Raw genomic sequence first — 22,500 nt, forward strand, 5'->3', positions numbered from 1 at the left:
AAGTCAACACGAAACAACACAAAAAAACAAACAAGAAAAATTAATAAATTTAAACTACTTTTTATTCTTGTGATGATGACTGGTTCTTTGATTCTTGTCCTTATTCCGGACTGTTTAGAGCACTCTTTTAACCAGAGACTGTCGGTGCCCAATCTCAATACAGCTTGAGAGAGAGAACGCTGAGAATAAAGTACTGTTTCCAGTCTCCTTTGGCACATATCCGGGACTTTCAGCGGGCCAACGGTGAGAGGAAACATTGAAAGCCATTTTGGAAATCCAGATTTAATGCAGCTTCTTATCTTTGAGTTGTCGGGTGGCAATGCGACGAAGTAGATGCGATTTTATGGTCCGACGCTAAAGTAAGTAAACATGAATCGTTATTTTCTAGCATTCGTGTATTTTTCTTCGACGTTGCTTGAAACTTTAAAAAGTTTCGTCACTCCAAATTCCACGCTTATAAACAACCCCGAAATTCTGTAAACTCTTTTTGAATCCCATGCTTTAGTACTGCACCTTAACCGCCATTAGTGAAGTATGTGAAAAACGCATCTTTCCTGTGTGTAACCGACTTTATGTTATTTTTTTTCTATCCAAAGTCATGGAAGAGCATATCCGACTCCTCGGGGTGCTTTGCCGAATATCTGGGGGAAAGATAAGAGGAAACGACAAGAGAGAAGACTTCGCCAAGCACGAAAATTGAAAATCTAACCTAAACATTTAGTGGAGAACAAGCGGTTTGGAAGGCACGTACGACTCCTACCTTATGCTGAAATGCCGCTTGTTCCAATCATTTTCTCTAGGGGGTAGAATATGCTCTCGAAAGTTCATGATTTTGATTTGATTTTTGCCGCTTGTCTTTATACATTAAGAACGCATACATTTTTATTGATTTTCTGTGGCTTTTGTTCCTGGCCGGCAGGATTTGACCTCTGATGCGATGGAGCATTTTCTTTGACCTCTTTTTAAACGTAAAGCGCGCTGCTCTTTTTATTGCGGCTAAACAATCCTTTAATAGAGGTTCTTGGTTCCCCATTGTTCTCCAAAATGCCCTCTAGATATGAATAGGTGAGACTTTCTTTTGGCCTTGAATTTGATGATTTCTGCAACGTGTGTAATCTTTTGTCACGCTGGGCTCAGTTGCAGGATGTTACAATTCTCACGGATAGTGATTTACAGGTCTAAGTTTAGGAGAATGAATTGCAGCTTTTCTGAAGCTAGATCAACAAGTATTTCACTGTTGACTCGGTCAAGATTGTTCTTTAAGCAGTGATAAACTCCAGTTTGTTTCTGTTGATCATATAATGTGTCTTCAATCTGGAGCGCGCGCGATCTTATATAATTCCTCCTCCGATGTCACACGACTGTTCATAATAAATCTTTTAGGTCAACAAGTTGTGGAGTTTTTTTTAATTTTTTTAATTTCAGTTTATCTGAACAAAGAATCATCGTTAGTGCTCCTGATTTGTATAAGGATTTATTACATACGTTTCGACATAAACATACAGTAGAATTTACAAGTAAAATTTAGAATTCAGAAAAACTCGAGTATTCTTCGTGCCTTTTTTCACTCAGCGCTCACAAGTATGGGTAGCAGATGTATAAGTAAGTGAGAAAAAAAGTAGCACGGCAGTCGGGCAATCATTTTCCTATTAGGACAATCAGATGCTTCCAAGAATGTCTCAACCCGTGTACAATTAAAAATTTATTCCCTCTCGGTTGCACCCTCTAAACACACTGATCCAAAGTGCTTTCACGTCGTTGTGCGAAACAAAATTCATCGCTGTCTTCACAACATTTGTACTTCGCGAAATAAGTCTCTCCTGGTTGAATCTTGAACTTTGTACTCAGCAGTTGTTATCGGGATCAGGCTTAAAAACATCACAAAAATCTTCCAGTGATCAAAAACGCCTACGCTTAATCAAGATGGACGGTAATTGATTCCACCAACAAGGGGAACATTTTAGCTTCTAACTAAATGCCAGAATGCGTTAAAGCAGATTAACATTAGTTCTATCGGACATCGCGCAGTTAACACTTATGTCCGATGAGATGATGAGATCGAGCTAATTTGTAGCTCTTAAGCTGTTTCAAAGAATCCCTGAATATACTGAATATACTTTTAAAAAGATAATATGAATATACTTTTAAAAAGATAATTTTTACACGCCTCCTCCCCCCGCTCCCTAATGGTAGAAAGTGTTTAGTCCACTAAATATTAAACTTAGTGGCTTTAAAAACCAATGAGATTCGAATGTACATGTAATATAGATTTAGCCAGGGCTAAAAGCGAGGCTCTCGATAATATTTATAGTTCGCTCAAAAAAAATATAAAATCTTGTAATGCTAAGCGGCGAAGGCAACGCCGGAGAACGGTGAAAAACAACAATAGGTCTAATTAGCAAAAAAGCACACTTTTTTTGTACATTTCTTTGCCGTTGTTTTTCACGACTACGACGTGAAACTTTGTTTTTTATCTCTCGCTTTAGATCTCTGTCGCCCTTTTTCTCGTTGAGCTTCGCTGGCCTGCCGCCTACTTTCTCTTTTTCTCGGTCTTTTTCTTGCTCTATATTCCAAATTTGTGGACTTGACAATTAATCTAAGCTTAATACTTTAGAAAACACGGATACAGAGACAATTTTCGCTTTCCGTTTTCGTAGTTGTCTCTGCTTCACAAGATGCGGGTAGCTATGCGACTTCCCTTCAAAATAACCTCGAGTTGCATTTGGGTTGCCATACCTGTTCATTTAGCTATTTTACATTGGTATGCCTATGGTGGTTTTAAATAAATAAAAATCGGTGACCGATAAAAAAGATAGCCTGCGAATAAAGCCGACTCTAATCGCTACTTGTCTCTGAGGACGTTCGCAAGGAGAGATGACGCGAAACGATTCAGCAACGGGGAGCAATGAAAAGCGGTCGTAGTCGCAGACTAAAAGATAAGGAAATATGACGAACTAACTCGATTGTTTCAGTGCTTTTTTGCTCCAAGTTTCTTTCCATCATTACACCTGTGGACTGCACTTGTGATACGTGTCTGCTTCCTGTACCGCCCTCTCTAACTCCTTTTTCTTCTCGTCAAACGGATGTCCGTTCCCTCCCATCACTACAATAGGCTGGGTGCGGTACGGCTGAATCTTTTCTACATTGAGCACGTGAAAGATAACACGATCCACTTCCCTGGGTAGCTTGTGACTCCAACGGTATGACAAGAAATCAGGAATGTCTTTCTTGCTGCCATTGTAGGTAAAGAAAGCTGGGATGAATTTCTGAGTGTCAGGATTCTTGGCGATATTTCCTCGCACAAAATTCAACTGGCATTTGATTTGCAAGGCTATAAATATATTAAATAAAATTATTGTTAAGAATTGATAGTGACGTTTAGTCCTACAGATACGAAAGTTGAAAGAGTAAATTAATTTCGTATTTTTCAAGCATTGTTACTGGAAAATGAGAGTGGACGGACCTAAGAACTAAGGAGCCATGTCACACATATTAGATGGATTCAGGTATGAACTGGCTGACCAATTGATTGAAATATGAAATTAACCAATTCTGAGCGGAAAACAGCGAGAGAATGTTCAAACACGCAGCTGACAGAAAAGAAGGCATGAGTGGACGAAAGCGCTAGCGTGGGAGTGAACGGACTAAAATGAATTGCTAATGTTTTTTTCTTTTCGGAAAACTGTTAAAAAAACTGCTTTGAGTTAAAATACTCGGGAGTATTTGGTTGTTATCCAGCTGTCATTTTCTCACATACATGTGGTATCTAACGCTAACGTTTGCGTCAGGCGATTGGCAAAACTAAGCAAAATCGATTATGTTGCCAGAAACGCGTTGCCCTAAAGTAAAGGACACTTGCCGCTGTACTGTTGTACTGCAGAAACACGCATAACAACATAACTGTACAGAAAGGAGGGTAGAATTTGTGATCATCGTGCGCCAAGCAATTTGTCCTAACTGTACAAAGAATTAGAAACAGTGCAACGCGTAAAATCCAACAGATTAACTTAGGGCCTGGTTGCGTGAGATTGATGTGATTTGGTCCGGGCAATCGAACCTGCGACCTTTCTCTCTGCAATCAAGCGCTCTACCGACTGAGCTGAACCTGCCGCGAAAGAGACGACTCAGACTGGTAGGAGTATGTAAACGAAACAGGTAAGATTCAGGACCACTCAAAAGCTTTCTATACTAATTCTTGCTTCTTTCAAGTAAAACCGGTCTGCAAAATCACCACAGACGGGTTTGATTCAGCTATTTACAAGAGCCCCCGATCTGAATCAGTCATGTCGGTTTTCCTCGCGGAATAACTCCGAATAAGTCAGAGATGTCGGAGATTCGATTTCCGATCTAAGTCAGCTCCTAAAACACTTGGAATGTTGTAGAAGGCACAAGTGTAATAACTGGACCCAAGTGTAAGTAAGCTCCCATCTGTTAATAACATTTGTACCAAAGCGTAATAAAGGTCTCATCTGTAATGACCTTTGGTCCCAGCAGAGATAATAAGAGACATGTCCCCAAGTCTTTTTCGAAACCTTAACTTATTACGCTGACGTCACGGTTCACGTAACCAGGCTACTTGAAACGGGAAAAAAGTACCAACGAATCTTGTCAAGGCTCTCGGTTTTAGATTTGGTAATTACTGGCTATGATACGTGCTTTTGAAGAAATCGTACCCCTAGGACAAATAAATGTCATTCGCTTTCGTTTCGATTAAACCGGGGGGGGGGGGGGTGAAGGTAACTCTATTGTTTTCCACCTAGGTTTCTTAACCTACTCCGCGTGCCAGTATGACGTCACATAGTAAAGGGCAAGACCCCTTGGGTCGCTTGTGCAAATTAGCAACGGATACGACAGATATTTGGACGAGCGAGGTCGAGCAAAAGCTAAGAATCTAGCAAATATCGCTATATATCGCTTATTTCACCGAATGTGTGTGAGCTTTGGTGTTGCTATAATCTGCTTGTGTAAACCGTTTTGATATTTTGTGTCCGTGATTGTTTAATTAATTTTGTTTTGCGGGCCGTGTTGCGGGATCGCCATCTATTTCACGGGACCGGCAAGGTCATCAAAACTTATAAATCTTTTTTCCCTAAAATTGGCAAGGTCTAGTCTCCAGAATAGGAGGTTCCATTCACAGATCACACATAATTATATTTCATCTATTCTTTTGCTAATTAAACGGGCCTAACTTCATATCATCCCTTTCGAGTGCCTCTGTTGATAATCTAATTCTCCACCAAATTCAGTAAAGCTACAGTACAGTAGTTCCATCGATTATCTACATCGAGTCGGCCCTTTGAGCTTGAAATAATGCGAAATAGCTTTGAAATACGCAATTAAGCTAATTTTCCTCAAATGTATATTTGAATTTATGATAAATACAGCTCCACTAGCTTCAAACAGCGTCTATGGTAGAGAAAAATTGTTTTGTTTTGATATGACAAAATTAAGTTTTCAAATCATGTGTCACTGTGGTGCAGTGGTCAAGGAGTTGCATAAACGTGCAGATAAACCGGGTTCGACTCAAGGAGACGCTGTTTTCCGTTTCTTTCTACCGTTTTTTTTCTGTTTGGTCTCTTTTTTTTAACAGTATTTTTCCTTTTGGCCTTTTTTTCTTTATTCTTACTGTTGACCCTGCTGGTCATGCACTTGGATCAATTTATATTTTAAGCTGAAGTCCGGAGTTTTATTTTGGAAAAGGGATTTCAAAAGCTCTTGATCTGCATACTGGCCAAGCTTACCACCAGAAAAAAAACCATAAGCTGTAAAGACATGTCCCTCCTCTGTAACGGCTGAATTTTTTTCAATGTTAGTTGACATCATGACAAACAACACACAGTGCATCACAAACTGTCCTAATTTACACCCAACACCCACCAGTGACCCACTGGCGAAAGTTAAACTTGCCTTTTGTACATCTTCTTAATCATCAATATTATTACCCTAAAATCTCCACTGGGTTTGCCCCCAAAAAATAATTACACGAAACCTTTTATTGGTTTTCCGGATTTAATTACAGAATTACAGGTGTATACCCAATACAGTATTAAAATGCGGTAAAGCAACTAGATTCAATGCTCACGGTCTCTCACAAATACCTGTCATTTAGCTTCCTCTTTCAATGCTACAGCTAAGCGAACTTTGAGGGGAATGATATGGGGTTCCACTAGGCCTGGAGAGCTGAAAATACGCACAATGTAAAGTATGATACATCCTTTGATGAACCTCCTATTGCTGTGTCTAAACTCCTCAATCTTGCTGTGCACTAGTACTCAAAAGTATGACCGGTCGCTACGATTACCCGTAAAATGTGCTCGACAACAGAAGGGAATCTTTAATCGAAGTTTTTAGCCTTCTTTTCGATGAACACTTTGCTCGCCATTTTGAAAGTTACGTACGTGAGAAGTGACGTCATACTGGTAGGCGGACTATACCACAGAGTTCCTTGGAGACACCACCCCCGCACGTCGCCAAGGATACGAATACTTGAACTTTTGAAATAAACTTTTGTTAACACTACAAGAAATTAAACGAATCTAAGTCAATGTTTGCTTCAACCACGTTTTTTTCAAGTCCCTGTTTCTTTTTTACTGAGTAGCCAAGCCTCCTTTCAAGCCAGGCCCTCTAGCTAGTTTCCAGTTCTCTGCGGAAACTCCGCGACACCGCCCCCCCCCCCCCCCCCCAACCCCCTGGATTAAACAGTTTTTCACCCAGTGGAATTTCTTTTTATTATTTCTCTCATTTTCAGTACTTAACTTACGGCTGAATTTATTGGTAGGATTTCATGAGCGTCAGTATTTGTAGATAAGAAGTACCTTTAAAATTGTGTCTGAAATGTAATAAAGCATATGCCGTTGTTAAATACAAATTACAGTTGAAACTCTATTAATTTGCCACCCTCGGGGTACCCGCAGGAGGTCGCTAAATGGAGGTTGACCGCTCAATAGAGGTTCTCTGGCTTCGTCATAAATTAGTATAATCTTTAGCGGAAACATCACCTTATTTTGAAACAAACACTGGACGGGAGCAGCATTACTGGTCCATAGTTGGTCGTCACCTTCTATACTGGACTGTATTTTCCTTCATCATATTCTTGAAATAAAGCCAAACTAAGAGTTGATAGACTTAGTTTGGCTGTAGAAGTGACGCTTAATGGCCGCAATAACAATGGGAGAACTCTCGTTGGGACGGCCAAAAGGTGGCCGTAGCCGCTTATAGAGGTTTTAGTTCCCATTCTTTTCTATAATTATTTCGGGACTTGATATACTAGCAGCTTAATAGAGGGTGGCGACTACAGGTTCAACTCTGCACGGCTTACAGAGAAAAGAGAAAAAAACAATTGAGAATTTCCTTAAATCGGAATCGAACTTTTGAAGACAACGTGAGAATTTCAACGTTGTAAGAACACAATTCACTCCCGTAACAGAACAGTAAAACAGTGCTGAGCACAAATTTTCTTTGGTTAAATCTCTAAGAAGCAACGGCCTTAAATGCTCTTGGTTTTTGGCCATCTCAGTTTTAAAAGGAATAACACACAAAATGCGGTTACAAACATCAGAAATAAGAAACGCATTGTATAACTGACTTTTATAATATCGAACTTGACGTTTCGTAGGCTCAATCGTTCTCAATGTCCAAAGTTCTATATAAAGCTAGTTGTTGGGACTGTCAGGATATCTACTTTGGCAAAACCAAACGGAGATTTCATGACCGAAAAACTAAAAACTTCAAGGCAATCACCTGTAACGGTCATTCATCAGCTCTAGCAGAACACGTCACTTCAACTGGTCACAATTTGAAATGGGACCATTTTTACATTTCAGCAAGAGGAAAATTAGATACCCGTTGTAAAATCAAGGAGACTCTCCTTATTAGGGATTTAAAACCAGCGAAAAGCTTTACTTATACTAGTTTGCATAATTTCATGCAAATTTTCTCATCTGTCACATTTATTTGTTTCTTCCTTCACGTTAATTAGTTACTTATCTTACCTTTGTTTTTTAAATTTAAATTTAGTTACTACTCATGTTAACGGTCACTTCTGAAGATGTATGTTGAGGCATACGAAACGTAAAGTGGATATTATAAAAGTCAGTTATACAATGCGTTTGTTATTTCTGACGTTTGTAATCGCAGTTTGTGTGTTATTCCTTTTAGCAACGGCCTTATTTGTCAATGGCCTTTGGCGTTTACCTAATACTTTTCTAGCCACACTATTATGTGTGTATGTGTAGCTTGACAGTGACGTAGAGCCCATGACAATAAAATTAAATGGGAGGTGATGATTCCCGAAAGTCACGTGACTTTCCAGTATTTATCTTTTGTTCATCATAATTTGTTGTTGGCAAATTACCAGTTTGAGTATAAATTTAATTATTATTCATTCAAAATATTTCTCCGTTTCTGATTGGCTAAAATCCCACGCATAGTTCATTGTAACTAGCTATTTTCGACCAAATTTGGAAGAATTTTGCGATATGTGAACTGATGACGTCAATGGTGCAGCAAAATTGCCAGGTTATTGAACCGTTAACCGAGAAGACCTGGGAAGAAGTTGAGTTGTTTTGGTCGTGAGTACAGAAATGGCGGAACATTTCAGTCGTTTTATGGGGAAGAAATAGGCGAACTAATTGCTACAAACACAGCAAGAACAGCAAGAAGACAAATCGACGGACGACGGTACATCTGCTATTTGGAGAATATTTGCGGAGCTGAACAACCTTTTATCTCCTACTTGCCGATTAACATGCACCATCGAAGATTAACTTAACATCGATGGAGGTGAGCATTTTTTAGCTTGTTTTTAAAATAGAAATTATTTTGAATGAACAGTAAAACAGTTATTGAATTCGGCTTAAGTATCATCTGAAGAATTATGGAGATCTCGGTGGGTGTTATCACCCTCCTCGATCTCCATAATTCTCCAGATGATACGAAAGCCGAATTCAATATTGATAATTATAACAATACGGTCTTACACTTATTACAGATAAGACCCTTATTACGCTTGGATTCAAAATGTTATTGCGGATGGGATCTTTATTACGCTTGGGCCAAAATGTTGTTACATATGGGACCTTTATTACACTTGGGTTCAGTTGTTAAGATTTTAAATTGTAATTTGTTTACCCACGGATCACTAAGGAGTTCATAAGAACTCGCTGAAACGTGTCCGTGCGTTCCAGATTGGAATTTGAAAGTATTGGTTAGTACACTTGTGCCTTCTACAACTGTTTTTCTGTCAAATTCTCCACTGAGAATTCTCCAAATTCTGAACTGAAAAAATGAAAAATGCCTTCACTAGAATTGGTGTGTCTATTTGCAATTCTAGTTCACTTTCTTTTAAAACTCTCAAAAAATCTAATTTTCGTGAAAAAATAAAATCAGTACTCCTCAACGTTCTAGATCATGAAGGTATTTACACTAATGTTACTTATTTATTAGGATATTTAATGACAGAAGTAAACCCGATAATTTGTTGTATATACCTCTGCTTGTAATTCCAGTCTAGTTCAAATAACAAATCAGTGTACTTGATATTTAACTGTAGCGAACAGAAGTAAACCTGATAATTTGTTGTATATACCTGTGGTTGCAATTTTAGTCTAGTTCAAATAACAAATCACTGTACTTGATATTTAACTGTTTCTTTCTGCTTGTTATTGTGTTTCTTTTCTCCTTGTAATATGTGTCTGACATCGTCTTTGTCTAATGTTTTGTCCCGCCTAGATTAGCATAATAGCTACTTGCGGGGCATACAATACAAAAACGTACAACAACTTGTAAGCGATTTACTTTAGACACAAAGTAAAATGATGCTATATGATACAAAGGACAGGGGACTGACCATAACTTTAACAAAATTCTCCAATCTGATTGGCTGCTAGCAACCTTAATTTCATCCTTAATAGGACTGTGTAATTGGACAATGCACGTCATGATGCGCGCTGTCATTGGACACTTGTAGTAGGCAAGGTCATTTAGTTCCCTACTTCTTACGTTAATGCTATCATTTTTTTTCTAATCTCAGATTTTACTTTAGTTATTATTACTTAGCAGAAGACTACGTGTACTGTGTTCCTTTGAGTGTAACCATAGCAGTGATGAAACAAATCGGACAACAGCGTAAGTTGTTAAACTGAGCGTGTGGTCAGAGACCTAATTAGACACAACAATTTTTATAACCACCAATAATTCTCACGCGATATGTTCTGAAACACATATTTATAGTAGGGGGCTGATAAGCTTGGGTTATCTGTTAGTTTACTTACGGTCATCCCCTTCCTCCAGCAAGTTCTGACATCTGAGAGACATTTTGCGTGATCCAAGGACTATAACACAATCAGATGTCTTGACCTGCTCTTCGTACCAACGAGGTACGTTAGGTGAGATATCTAGCGTGTTCCACATGTCGATACTTGGCTCAATTAACTCTGTCGAACTTAGAACGGTGCCTAAGCAATGTAATACATGGTTACACTTCTCACAACATCTGGTGTGTAAAATTAAGACACGCTTCTTACCTGCAACATATAAGATTAAAAAGAAGTTACGCCACACTTACTATAAAATGTTTAATCATCTTGATTATTTCACAAGGCTGTGTGGAGACAGACAACCTTTTACAAGTAAAATAAGAACATTGAAGGAGGCACGAGTGCATAATACAGTGTATAATGAACAAAAGCACTATTACAGCTTTAGCAAAGCATAAAGTTGCCTACCGGAATCATTACCAAGTAAAGGTTGATCAGAACTGGGTCTTGATGTTGACGGTTTTGGAGGATATGGCAGTGTTATACGCACTACAATAGAACCAAAGTAAAACAAACAAATGATTCCTGACTAAAAGGTTGGTTTCAAAAGAAACCGTAGTGCTGTGTCAGGTGGAGGTGTAAAAGAAGAATTTGATTTTACCCACTGAATTGATAAAGTCAGGAGTGTGCCACAGCGAATAGATTCAAATACGGAATCTGTTTACTGAGCAAATTGACCATTAATTATCAACTCAGTTAATTAACCCAAATTCACGTGATTTCTGACCTTCAGCAGAGCGGGATTGACAATAAAAGAAATTCTAAAAACGTACACTACGAGTAGTCCCGAGTAGTCTGTTATAATTGTCAGAGAAAGTGAAGCTAGTGAAACACACAGACGAGAGGAATATCTTCTCTCTAGGGATAAGTGACGGAGAGTTTGTATGCGTAGCACGGTGCATAAAAACCAAATATGGTTTAACTTGAGGCCAACCATTTTTCTTTACTCTACAATTCTTTGAAAGATGAAATCATTATGTATACACCTTTCCCGCATCCACTCTAGTCAGCAAACACAGTGAAATGAGGCCAATGCTATAAGGGACAATTTCATACAAACCACTGTATTTAATCACCTCAAGCCTCGACTTGGTGCTTTGTTTAAAGGAATGTGGGAAAGAATCAAACTTCTGGGGTGAACATGGGGTAGAACATGGCAAAGGACGTGGTGTAGGCCATGGCGTATGGGTGGTCTAATTATTCAAAACACTAATAATAAAGAAAAAAACAATAACAATTGCTACACTAGCAATTATAACCACATTGTCATAGTAATTGCCCAGCTAAAAGGGTATATTCCTTTTCAAGTTAAGTGATTCTGTGTCTCTCGAGAAACCTGTAGTATGGTAGCCACGCCATTCCCCTATGCCTAAATTACAGTTGTGTCATGTGCTGTTATGGCTGTTATGTGCTGACATCCTCTGATACACCGAATGCAAATATGGCGGACTTCTCGACCGGCCCGGGTCTAGTTGCGCGAAAGCGAGGCTAGTGAGGCTTTTGACTGCGTGTCTTAGCGATTGAGTCAATCGATATGGTTTGCTTCGAGTTGTTACGTGCTTAAGAGTCATCAAAGAGGAGGCCTAACTACACCAGAAACGAAAGTTGATTATCTTCCCTTTGCAAAGGTTCTTTACGAAGAAAGAAATGGATTCAAGCGATTCGGCGCGGCGAATGGAAGCACTTTACTATCAAGGCGTCTAAAGAACGAAAGTGTGGTCGCTTCACTTTAAGAAGACTAACGAAACCATTTGAATGGGATAATACCTGCGAGATGGTTCTGTTTCAAGTTCGCTTTGTCCGCTCCCATACCAAGGAAAGGTAAACATTCTCAAGAACGAGTGAATCCGCCGTAGCGACTTAACAATTCTTAGGAGCTCTCAGGGACACTTCTATGCATAAAATATTTACAACGAAACGTATAGACCGAATATTTTTCCAGTCTTCACGATCCTGTGTAAAAAAATTTGAGCAGTGCCATAAAAGTAGCAATTTTGGAAAACCGTTGTTAGTTTATATCGAACCCCTTGGACAAATAGATCACGCGCAAGGGCAAATACAATGCTCCAATACTGGCACGCTCTTTGCCCGCCAGAACCTTTCTCCCTCCTCGTACTTTCTTAGTTTGCGGAAGTTTCTCTGTTAGTTTTTTCAGTGCACTTCGATCAAAGGACTGTTCTTCAAACATGTCGCTTTCTTCTGGCTTTGACATGGTCTCACAGGCTACGCTTGTAGGATTAACAGGCGATTGTTATGTTGTGTTTTATTCACACTCGTCACTATTGTTATATTTTAATGCAGCTGTTTCCAGCGTGAAATCTAAAAGATCTTAAAGTCGACAACGGATGACCCTGTTTACGAGAATGTTAACCTTTTGTTGGATAAATAACAGACCATGCAAACATTATGGAACAGTACCATCTCTTACGAAAATTATTTCATTCACATACGTCCGTGAGTCCTCTTTTCAAAAGCAACTGAAGAAAGGACACTTGCGTTTTCGCCGTTAAGTGCTTTCCATCTCCGCGCCGAAACGCACCAATCCTCAACGTTCTTTATGAAAAGAGCTCGGGAAAGTAAAGGTAGTTCCAGCTAGGGTAAAATCTCCTTTTTGGTGGCACTCAGGCACGCAACAACTCGAAGTAAACCATATCGATCGACTCAATCGCTAAGACGCGCAGTCAAAACAAAACTCTTGAGGCCTCACTATCCTCGCTTTCTCACAACTAGACCCGGGCCGGCCCAGAGGTCTGCCATATTTGCATGTCTCTCTTCTCCCTATTCCTAAGACGCTCCTGGGTGTACACAACTCGAATTTTATGAGGGAGCATTCTCCGGGTTGTTAAAATTTACAACACACATAAAGCACAAAATAGCAAAACGTTCTTACCTTGCTGGAAAAATATTCTGTAAACCACCAGAAGAGTACAAATAACAACGCCAAAAAAACTACCAAGGACAGAAATTAATATTTTTGTAGTATTGTCTGCTGGGCGCGATGGCATATCACCTGCTGAGAAAGTAACAATACAGGAAGCGACGTAATTGGTATGATAACTGACGAGCCAAAGCCATTCGAAGAGACGCAAGACATATAAGCTACAATGGGATAATCCTATTCAAACTAAGAGCTGCACATCTATTTGACAATCGAGAAAGTCGATAAGAACAAGAAAAATCCAAAAATTGCAAGAAATAAAAAGGAAGTTGAAACGTCTGTCGAACTGCAGAAAAGTCTTTGTATTGTAACCATCACCACTGGCGTTTAAAGGACAGTCAGTTGTAAGCTTCTCAAAATCAATGTAGGAGGATAATTCTACAATCTTTATTAGCTACGTATCGAAAAGTGCCCAAAAACTGATCCTAAAAAAAAATCGCCGATATCTTCGCAGAAGTGATGCGTGTAACGTGAGAAGCATTTAAAAATAACGTGGGATGTAGTCTCAGGATCGTGTTTTGCGCTGATGTTATCAATGAAAGAACACTCAACAACAGACAGAGAAATTATTTCTCTGAATATTTTAATTCACCTTCTGAGCGTCAGATTTCACGTGTAGTCTCACGTGACTTTTCATGACCTTTGTTGTAAACAAACCCTGAAAGTTCGGACATCGTTCTCTCCCATATACTGTACTGGTACGAACTACGAGTCGCTATTTCAAGTTCCCGTTAACGTATTTATTTTCCATCGTTTCGCGGTTTGAAAATCGAATAGTTAGGGTTCAAAATGTCACAGCAGAAGACCAGGAGTGACTTTAACCGCCTCGAGTAAGGTAAAACAGAACAAATATTCCCCGCAACATGGAGTTTCAATAAGTGCGTGGCATGGAAACCCCCTGTGCAGCTGAAAGAATAGTTTTGCCTAGTGGATCCAAACACACTTATAATTCATGATACTGTAGTGTGCTTCCATTTTCGTCCCGACCGGCTTTTATACGCTTAAATGTAAGTAAGTTTATGCTTATCTTGCCTGAACTAATAATAATAATAATAATAATAATAATAATAATAATAATAATAATAATAATGATTTATTAACAGATCCACTGGGTGGCTTTTCCCTGTAGACTGCCTCCGTTTGTCTCTACGCGATTAAATACAAACTAAGCACGTGTTCACAGAAGCCTGCACTTTTTTGCAACAGATATGTGAACAGCCTCTTGATTCAACTTAGCAGTTAGTAAATATTCAACATAACCGTCATCAAAAGTGTCCAGTCCCTGTTTGCCGTAATGTACAATTGAAAATATAATGTCAAACAACCAATAGCGGTCTTTATAAAGAAAATTGGAAAACTGGAAATTAATATGCGTGATCATGAATTTTGAAATGTGAATTATGTATGTGTATTATGAAATTTGCCCACATCACCGGTTTTATCTCTTTCGAAGTTCCAACTTTAAAACCATTTCAACTGTTGAGGCGGTAATTTCCACTACAAGAACTCCTCGTTCCTGCCGTTCTGTCATGCTCTTCGCCTAAAATCGCTCTTTTTCTTCTACTTAGACATTTTTTAATCTTAAACTTTTCAAGTTTCAAACAGCTAAAGGAAAATAAAATTTATAAACAAGACGTACGAGTGGTGAACCCGGCCTTCTTTTAGGGCATACAATGATACAGGGGAAAAATGTGCATCATGTATTAATGGCACTACAGCCCGTATGAAGTTTGATGATGAATAAATGGAAAAAAAATACTACCGGCTGGCAAATCAGAGTGGAAAGACTCGAACGTTCCAAAGGGGTGTACCCGACCATGACTGCATAACAATGTAATGCGTCAAATAGTTTTGTAGCTAGTTTTCTTTTCCTTTATATTAGGCATGAGCTTCGGCCACAATCTAAGGTTACGTAGTAAACTAATATTTTGAGGGCAAAAACTTTGAAATAAAACCCTATATGAAGAGGAAGAGAACACTTTGGTTGAACAATAATATTATCATACCAGGATATTTTGGTTGCTGAAGTGATCATTGTACATGATGATCTCTATAAAGGACCGAGTAAGGGCCTGTTTACATGGAGGTGGGGGACCCAAGGTAGGTGAGGTAACCCGCCTGTCCATATAATCTCTCATTTTAATGTGATCACGTTTACATGTTAGGCGGGGTGACCCACCACAAGTTACCTCACCCACCTGGGGTCCCCCAACTCCACGTAAACAGGCCCGAAAAAACCCAGATCTTCCCATGGGTAAGATCATCTTTGTTTCGATTTTACTGTCACTCTGATGCAAGTTCATCTTCTCTGAAAAAAAAAGAGTAAATAGATAAAGTATATGTCAATATTTCATTGCTTTTGTCATTGATTCAACAACAAGCAAAGAAGTAACCATAGAAAACACAAATCTATTCTGTGTACCGAAACCAATTTAAATACAGAATATTATATCCGATTTGTCGATCCTTTTAATTGCAAGTACAAGTGAACAGTAGCTGAACACAGCAAAGAGAAAAATTTCTAGCATAGATAATTATGAAATTTCTAATGATGATGGATCGATCAAAACGGAGTTTTGCAAGATCGAAATTCGATAGTAACCATCAAGTGTTCCTTTTTTTAAAGAACTATAAGCTTACATGTAATCTTTGATTTAATTTAACAATGAAATGTTGTTTGATCGATCAAAATCGTCGAATTTTAACAACAAACTGCCGCTTCTGTGCAAGCTCGATACAAGTTTCGATAGTAAGTTTCTGTTTTTATACCGAGACAGCTAGGAAGCACGAGACTTGCACCAAGCACAAACGTCTGCGTTGACCAGTCAGATTTGTTTGTTTTAATAAATGAAAAGGCGCAGAAACGGTAATTAACTGCCACATTCCTGCAACTAGGTGCAAACTTTGCTATATTGCTAAATCAAAGCAATTGTCTTACTGTTTTGCGATAAAAACTATAAAGCATAAAATTTCTAAGGTATTTACAGTGACGTCACGTATATGGACGTGTTCATTCAGATCGACCAGTCAAGTTGTACAATTCATCGAAATTCAGGACAAAAAGGGCCCATACGTTTTACAAAACTGCTGCTTTCGTGCAACTCGGTGCACGCGTAATCACCAAAACAAAGCCCAATATATAAATATTACATAAATTCTCGTGACTTGCACTAAACATAAAAAGTGAAAATTACCCACCTGTTTACTGTTTTTTAGCATGTCTTCCTCTCGCGACCAGCGATCGCAACGCCGGTCTCCATTAAACGGATCGAGCCACTATGTTTGTCTGACAGTTCCAGGATGCATTATCCTCTAAACAACACATATCACTAAATATTTCGACCAAAATAATTGTTGATCTCTCATAGAGACCACAAAACAACACCGTTAACCCTACCGACTGACAAAAAACTGCCTTTTCTTGTGTTATCTCGACAACATGTCAAGGGGATTTTGGCTCTAAACCAATGAATTTGTCAAAAATTGACCACGTGATATTTCGCCAGTTCACGCATTCGCTTCAAAGTGCAAATGGCGGAACGTCAACGCATAAAAAACCCAGGCCAGAACTATACCCGTCTCCTTCCTGAAAGGAAGGCCGGGTAATTAACGCGAACTTGAAATAGCGACTCGTAGTTCGTACAAGTACAGTATGTGACAGAGAACGGATGTCCGAATTTTTTGGGTTTGTTTATGACAAAGTTAATCAAAAGTCACGTGAAACTACACGTGAAATGTGACGCTAAGAAGGTGAATGAATCCTTAAAAGTAATTCGCGTAACACTACCTGGCTCGTAGATCCGTTCACGTAAACAAAAATAGGTTGAGCACATGGCAAAATTCAACACAAATCTCAAAACGTATAAAAAACGTCTATCAAATATTCACAAATACATAAATTTCCTTTTAAAAACGTAATTTTCTTGAGCACAGTGTACAAAATGTCCCTGAAACTTCTTCAAAAATGTATCTGCTTGATTGCCTTTCAAAATAGGTCAAGCGCTCCGCCGTGAAGAAAACCTCGAATTCCTCGAAGGAAAATTTTGTAAAGAAAAGCCTTCCTTTCCCAACTAAAAGAAAACTGAGCATTCGTTTGAACTGTCCTTTCCAATCTGTCCTTTAACGATAGACTTTTTAACCTTGAAATGCGAAGCTTTGGTCTTGAAAACCACCGCACAGAATGTCTCACTTTTGTCTCACTTCTGAGGATTTTTGTCTACTAGGCCTCACTTCCTCGCTCGGACCACGTCACCCGAACGCATTGACCGGGCGGAATAATGAGGCCTAGCGACTAGGCAAGAACAAAACTAAATTTACTGAAATATGCAAATTATCTCCGGTACGAAGTAAAGGAGATAATGACTTTCTACGCGTTAATTCATGGGCACTTACACCTACTTTGGTGATGAGGAATTATGCTTTGTTTCATGGAGGGTATATTGCAGTTAATGTATTCTGTGAGTCACTTTTGCCCCAGTACGTGTATCAGGCAGACAATTTTTGATTAATAGCACAAGATGCCTGATTTTCCAAGACGCAGTTCTACTGATGATTTTCAGTCTCTGGTTCAAAAGGAGGTAGCAGATTCCATGGCTTCGGTTTCGAGTCAAATATATCCTTTGATTGATATTCGCTTCGACAACTTTAAAAAGCAGTATTCTGAAGTGAATTCTTCGTCAGTAGAGGCGGCAGTTAAACGTGCCAGGCGCGATCGTTACGTTTTTAAAAGTAAAGGCAATGAGCAGCAGTTCGAGCACGCTGAATCGGTTTTGGAAAAGGTCGAAGGTGCGAAGGATGCCCTAAGCGTCAACGCCATTTCCAAGGCAAAGATCACAGCCATCGAAGAAGGTATTGCATTAGTCTCTAAAAGAATGAAAGCTATAAAGATCGCAGATAAAAGTCAATACAGTTGGGCGACTGTGCAGGAGTATCTTTCGGACGGGCTGGCTTCTGACTCGATGACGAGAAGAGGCTGTTTCGCTCGGAGAAGATAGCAAAGAAGAAAATTAAAGAGGCGAAGAAGAAGCGTTTGCAGAGGCCGTATCAGAAATATCAGCCTTACCCGTATTCTTATCCCGATCGCCGTACTTCCTAGCCTACCTGTATTCCTAATGTGCAGTCGGATTTAAGGCATCACTTTAAGCGTGGCACAGATGTGCTTTAAGTTAAGTATCAATTTATGATTGATTGTTTCACCTTTTTTAACTAACCTTGTTTACTCTCTGGCTTTTGCCTTGTACATGGAGCAGGCCACATTCTCCATAATGAATATTGCTTCCTTGTTATTTCATTTAGCGTAGAATGCAAATTATCTCCGGTACGAAGTATAGGAGATGACTTTCTACGCGTTAATTCATGGGCACGTTGGTGTTAATACACCTCCTTTGCTGATAAGGAATCGAATTATGCGTTGTTTCATGTAGCGTATATATTGTAGTTAATGTATTCTTTGAGTCACTCTCTCTCCAGTACGTGTACCAGGCAGACAATTTTTCGTTTGTTTACTTTTATTTTGGATCTTTTGATTGCCTTCTCTCCTCCCTTTAGCTTTTAGCGATGGGAATACGGTCACTTGTCGACCAATTGTACCAACAGCAAAAGCGACGATCGCCGGAAATGACTAGACTCGGTCCACGAGCATGATATCGATTGACGCGATGACGATGTCTATAAGTTTTGGATTAACTGCCACGGTTTGGGATCGGCGTTTCCTTTGTCTGAACCGGGCGCTAAAAGTCACTCCGCGCAGTCTTTTGTTTTTTGAAAGGGAAAATTGGAAGCTGCTCCTTTTGTTCTTGATATCATTAAGCAAGGTTATACCTTACCATTTCAAGTATTTCCGCCTCGTTTTTTTTGTCTAATCGTCGTTCTGTGTTCAGAGAAACCCGCTATTTGTTCAGTTCGCGATTCCTGAACTAGTAGAGAGGAAACTGACTTAGGAGCAAAGCTCACCACCTCATTGCCTGCCAATCCAATAACAGAAAATTGCAGAAGGCAAAAATCTTTGCCTTGTCATAGACTTACGTGAGGTTAACCAGTATTTGATGAAACCCAAATTTCATTACGAGGATTTGTGATCTTAGGGGTTTTGGTTCTTCACGTTGGACCTTAAGTTGGGTTATCATCATATAGCCATTTTCCAGCCTCATCAGCAGTACTTACGTTTTGCGTGGGATTTTGACGGGTAACGAGATATTTCACTTTCACTGTTCTCCCATTTGGTTTAAGTACCGCATGCTTTTGCTTCACTAAGTTACTGCGCCCTTTAGTTAAGAGGTGGCGGCTGATTTCCCACAATTTTTTTGTGCATTTGGACGACGTTATTTCGGGTCATCACGACTACGCCTCCGCACTAGTTGCTAGTCTTGCTCATCGCTTGGATTTAACCTCGTCTGGTTTCGTCGCCAACGAAAGTAAATAAACGGGGGAGCCTGTTCAGTTTGGGGAATGGGTGGGGTTTTTGATCAACACTGTTCTATTCACGCTTCAGATTCCGGAATTCAAGCTTGCGAAGCTGAAGAGTTCCCTACAGTCGAAAACCGTAAGAAGCAGGAGCTGTGGCTGTGGGACTGTGTGTCCTAGTGGCCTTAATCAAGACTCAAGATTCACGTGAATCACATTTTTTTGCTTACTCGCCCGCCGGCTCGCGCTATTTATTATGACACGCGCGCGAGAATGCAATCAGGCACGTGAGTTAATTTAACGATCTTTTCAACGGTACTTATTCTTGTACCCTGAAGAAGGCAGCATCGGCGAAACGTCGGTTAAGACTCTTAAAATAACAGCGTCGATTTTACAATTCAAATTAACACTACAAGGAGTTAGTTCGCCTCGCTGGTTTCATTATTTCGCTATCCCTAACAGATGGTCCTACTGGTCGTCTTTTCGCGTGCCAGATGTACTTTTTTATCAAGTCTAGGCCAGCTTGGGATGTCTCGTTTACCGAAGCAGTTTGAATCCTCAGGTGTTTAAGTCACTTAATGCGAGATGGGGGCCCCATAAAATCTTATTTCAGTTTGCGTCTTTTGTCCAAGAGATCCTAGCACTTCCCAAGGTTGTTAGCAACCTCCCATTTAGGTTGAGGTTTCACAGTTTCAGTGTAGGCTCTCCGATTTAGCTGTCATATTCCTCACGTTTTGGTTGAGTTATCAATCTGCCTTACTCGCAGTTTGCTTTTAGTTGGCATCGACACTTAGGGATCAGTTTTGTTTCTGACCTCCCAATTAGGTTGAGGTGCAAGTTTAGTAGTTTTGTATACCCTTCAATTAGATTGAGGTGTTGTGCTTCGTGCTTCGAAGCTTTTTTCTTGTTCCACGGTTATGTAATCGGGTTTTAGTAAGTCGTTATAATTGCAGGCAACCGCTCTTCATTTGTTCGTACTGTGTTCAATGATAACAATGACGATAATAATATGATAATGTTATCAGTGTTTATTGATACACATGGGTGGTTGGTCAGGCTACGACTGATGCGTTGTTTGCTGACTTCTTTTTGTATTGTAACGTAATCCAGGTTGGCGTTTCGAAGGGGGCGAATAAGCTGTACGATCCTAAGTTTTCTGCACGAGTTCCTCAGCTGTTGGATTTAGTCCTACAATCCTGGACAAAAGTCCTTGGCACAGTACTGCAATATTCAGATTTTTCTGTCATTTCTCTGTTCCCTCTTAAAACAGTGCATCCTTTTCGAAATTTTCTTGCAGTTCTCTCTCCCCCACCCTATACAAAGTTGAAACTCGGAAAAAATTCAGGATACAGGCGTCCAACATTGTTTGTGGGGTGACGGGAGGGGTTGGACCTGTGTGAATTACAAAACGCCCCAAAAACGCAAAAGTGTCTCAAGACTGTTGTCCATGATTGTAGCTTCAAATGCAGGTGGAGTCGTTGGGCTCAGTCGAAGCAAGGAGTACCTATTATGCCCGCATGTCCCTTCCACCTTGCATTGCACCTGTTCGAGTTAATTGAAGATACTTTGCAGAAGAAAATTGGTTGTTATGTCATAGATCCGGCGCTTTATGGAATTCGCTTACAAGGTAGCAGGGTTGGAGTCTCCCACACAGCATCCCACGGTTCTTGCAGCTGCCGAAGGAGCTAAGAAGATGTTATCCAGGCCAGTTCAGCCAAAAAAAGCCTTTCACGCAGGAGACTGTCGTAAAGATCGCTCATTTTTATAACACAGCTTCCGCTTCTCTTGCGGACATTTGATTTTTGTTTGTGTATTATCAGTCGGGTATGCTGGACTCCGTATTTCCGAGTTATTTAATGTAAAGGTCAAGGACATATCGATTGGTAGTGCTGCGTGACAATTTTTAGTTTCTCATGGAAGGAATGACGAATTTCGAGAAGGTCATACATCTGTGATAGCCGGGTCTATAGAGAGGTTTCATATCCTGTAGCAATCACGGTAAAAGTTCTTGCGCTGCTTAGAGATTCTGGAGGAATCTTGTCTCTTACTTCCCTTATTTTCAACCTGAAATTCGCTAACCTCAACTTTCCTCGGGTTCGCAAACAAAGCCGCATGGAGAAATTTGGACACATACCATGAACAGAAAAAAATATTTTTCTTTGACTAGAAGATACTTTCAGGCAGGGAGTACCCAACGGAGCCGCTCGACAAAATACCCGCTCTTCAGGCAGAATTTGAGCTAGCTGGAAAAAAAACATTGGCTAATTAGCTGGCTGGGAAATCTGAATGAGCGCCTCGCTAGCTGAAAATATGAAAAATTTATGCCGGTTCTGGCTGGATAAAAAGGTACATTTTTTCTCCTGGCAATCGCACTGTAATTTTTTATATGGATATTAGAGCGGGCGAAGCAAGTAAGTCCGCGTGAAAATCACCCCCACGCGAGCTGTGGAAATGACACCTTTTGCCTGTGAAAACGGAAATTTGTTTGGGTGTGTAAGCAAAACGTCCTGCTGTGAATACCTTACTATTGTAAAAGATACACGTAGTGAGAAAATGACACAGTTGAGTCAAGCACCGCTCACCGCTTTGTTTTTAGTCGTTTCGCTGTCGATCCTTTATAGAAAACAGTTTTGTGTGTTCGTGTTTTAATATGCCTGTCTACATATCAGCTACTAGCCTACGTTCTACTTTAAACCTGATGTTAAGGCGGCCAAAAGGTAAGCAAAATGGTTGTGTTTCTTTGTCAGGTTGCCGTGTAGGTGTATCGAATTGAGAACATTCGCTAATGCACATAAATGCCATCAAATATTGAGACGATTGAATGCAAAAACTCTCTCCAATAAA

General features: G+C 39.8%; 1 protein-coding gene across 3 annotated transcripts in view; it reads right to left on the bottom strand.

The window, feature by feature from the left end:
• Positions 1-1,455: 1,455 nt before the first annotated feature.
• Positions 1,456-22,500, bottom strand: part of LOC140947939 (uncharacterized) — a 49,545-nt gene continuing 28,500 nt past the window's right edge. For 2 of the 3 annotated variants that reach the window (XM_073397168.1, XM_073397166.1), the window contains 4 exons: positions 13,207-13,326; positions 10,725-10,805; positions 10,272-10,523; positions 1,456-3,331 (listed from right to left, as the gene is read on the bottom strand). In XM_073397168.1, coding sequence (XP_073253269.1) covers positions 3,003-3,331; positions 10,272-10,523; positions 10,725-10,805; positions 13,207-13,326 — 782 coding nt within the window. In that variant the 3' untranslated portion in view covers positions 1,456-3,002. The remainder of the gene's footprint in view (positions 3,332-10,271; positions 10,524-10,724; positions 10,806-13,206; positions 13,327-22,500) is intronic. The other variant, XM_073397169.1, reaches the window with a different exon arrangement.

This window comes from Porites lutea, chromosome 9, assembly GCF_958299795.1.
Source record: "Porites lutea chromosome 9, jaPorLute2.1, whole genome shotgun sequence".
Taxonomy (NCBI): domain Eukaryota; kingdom Metazoa; phylum Cnidaria; class Anthozoa; order Scleractinia; family Poritidae; genus Porites; species Porites lutea.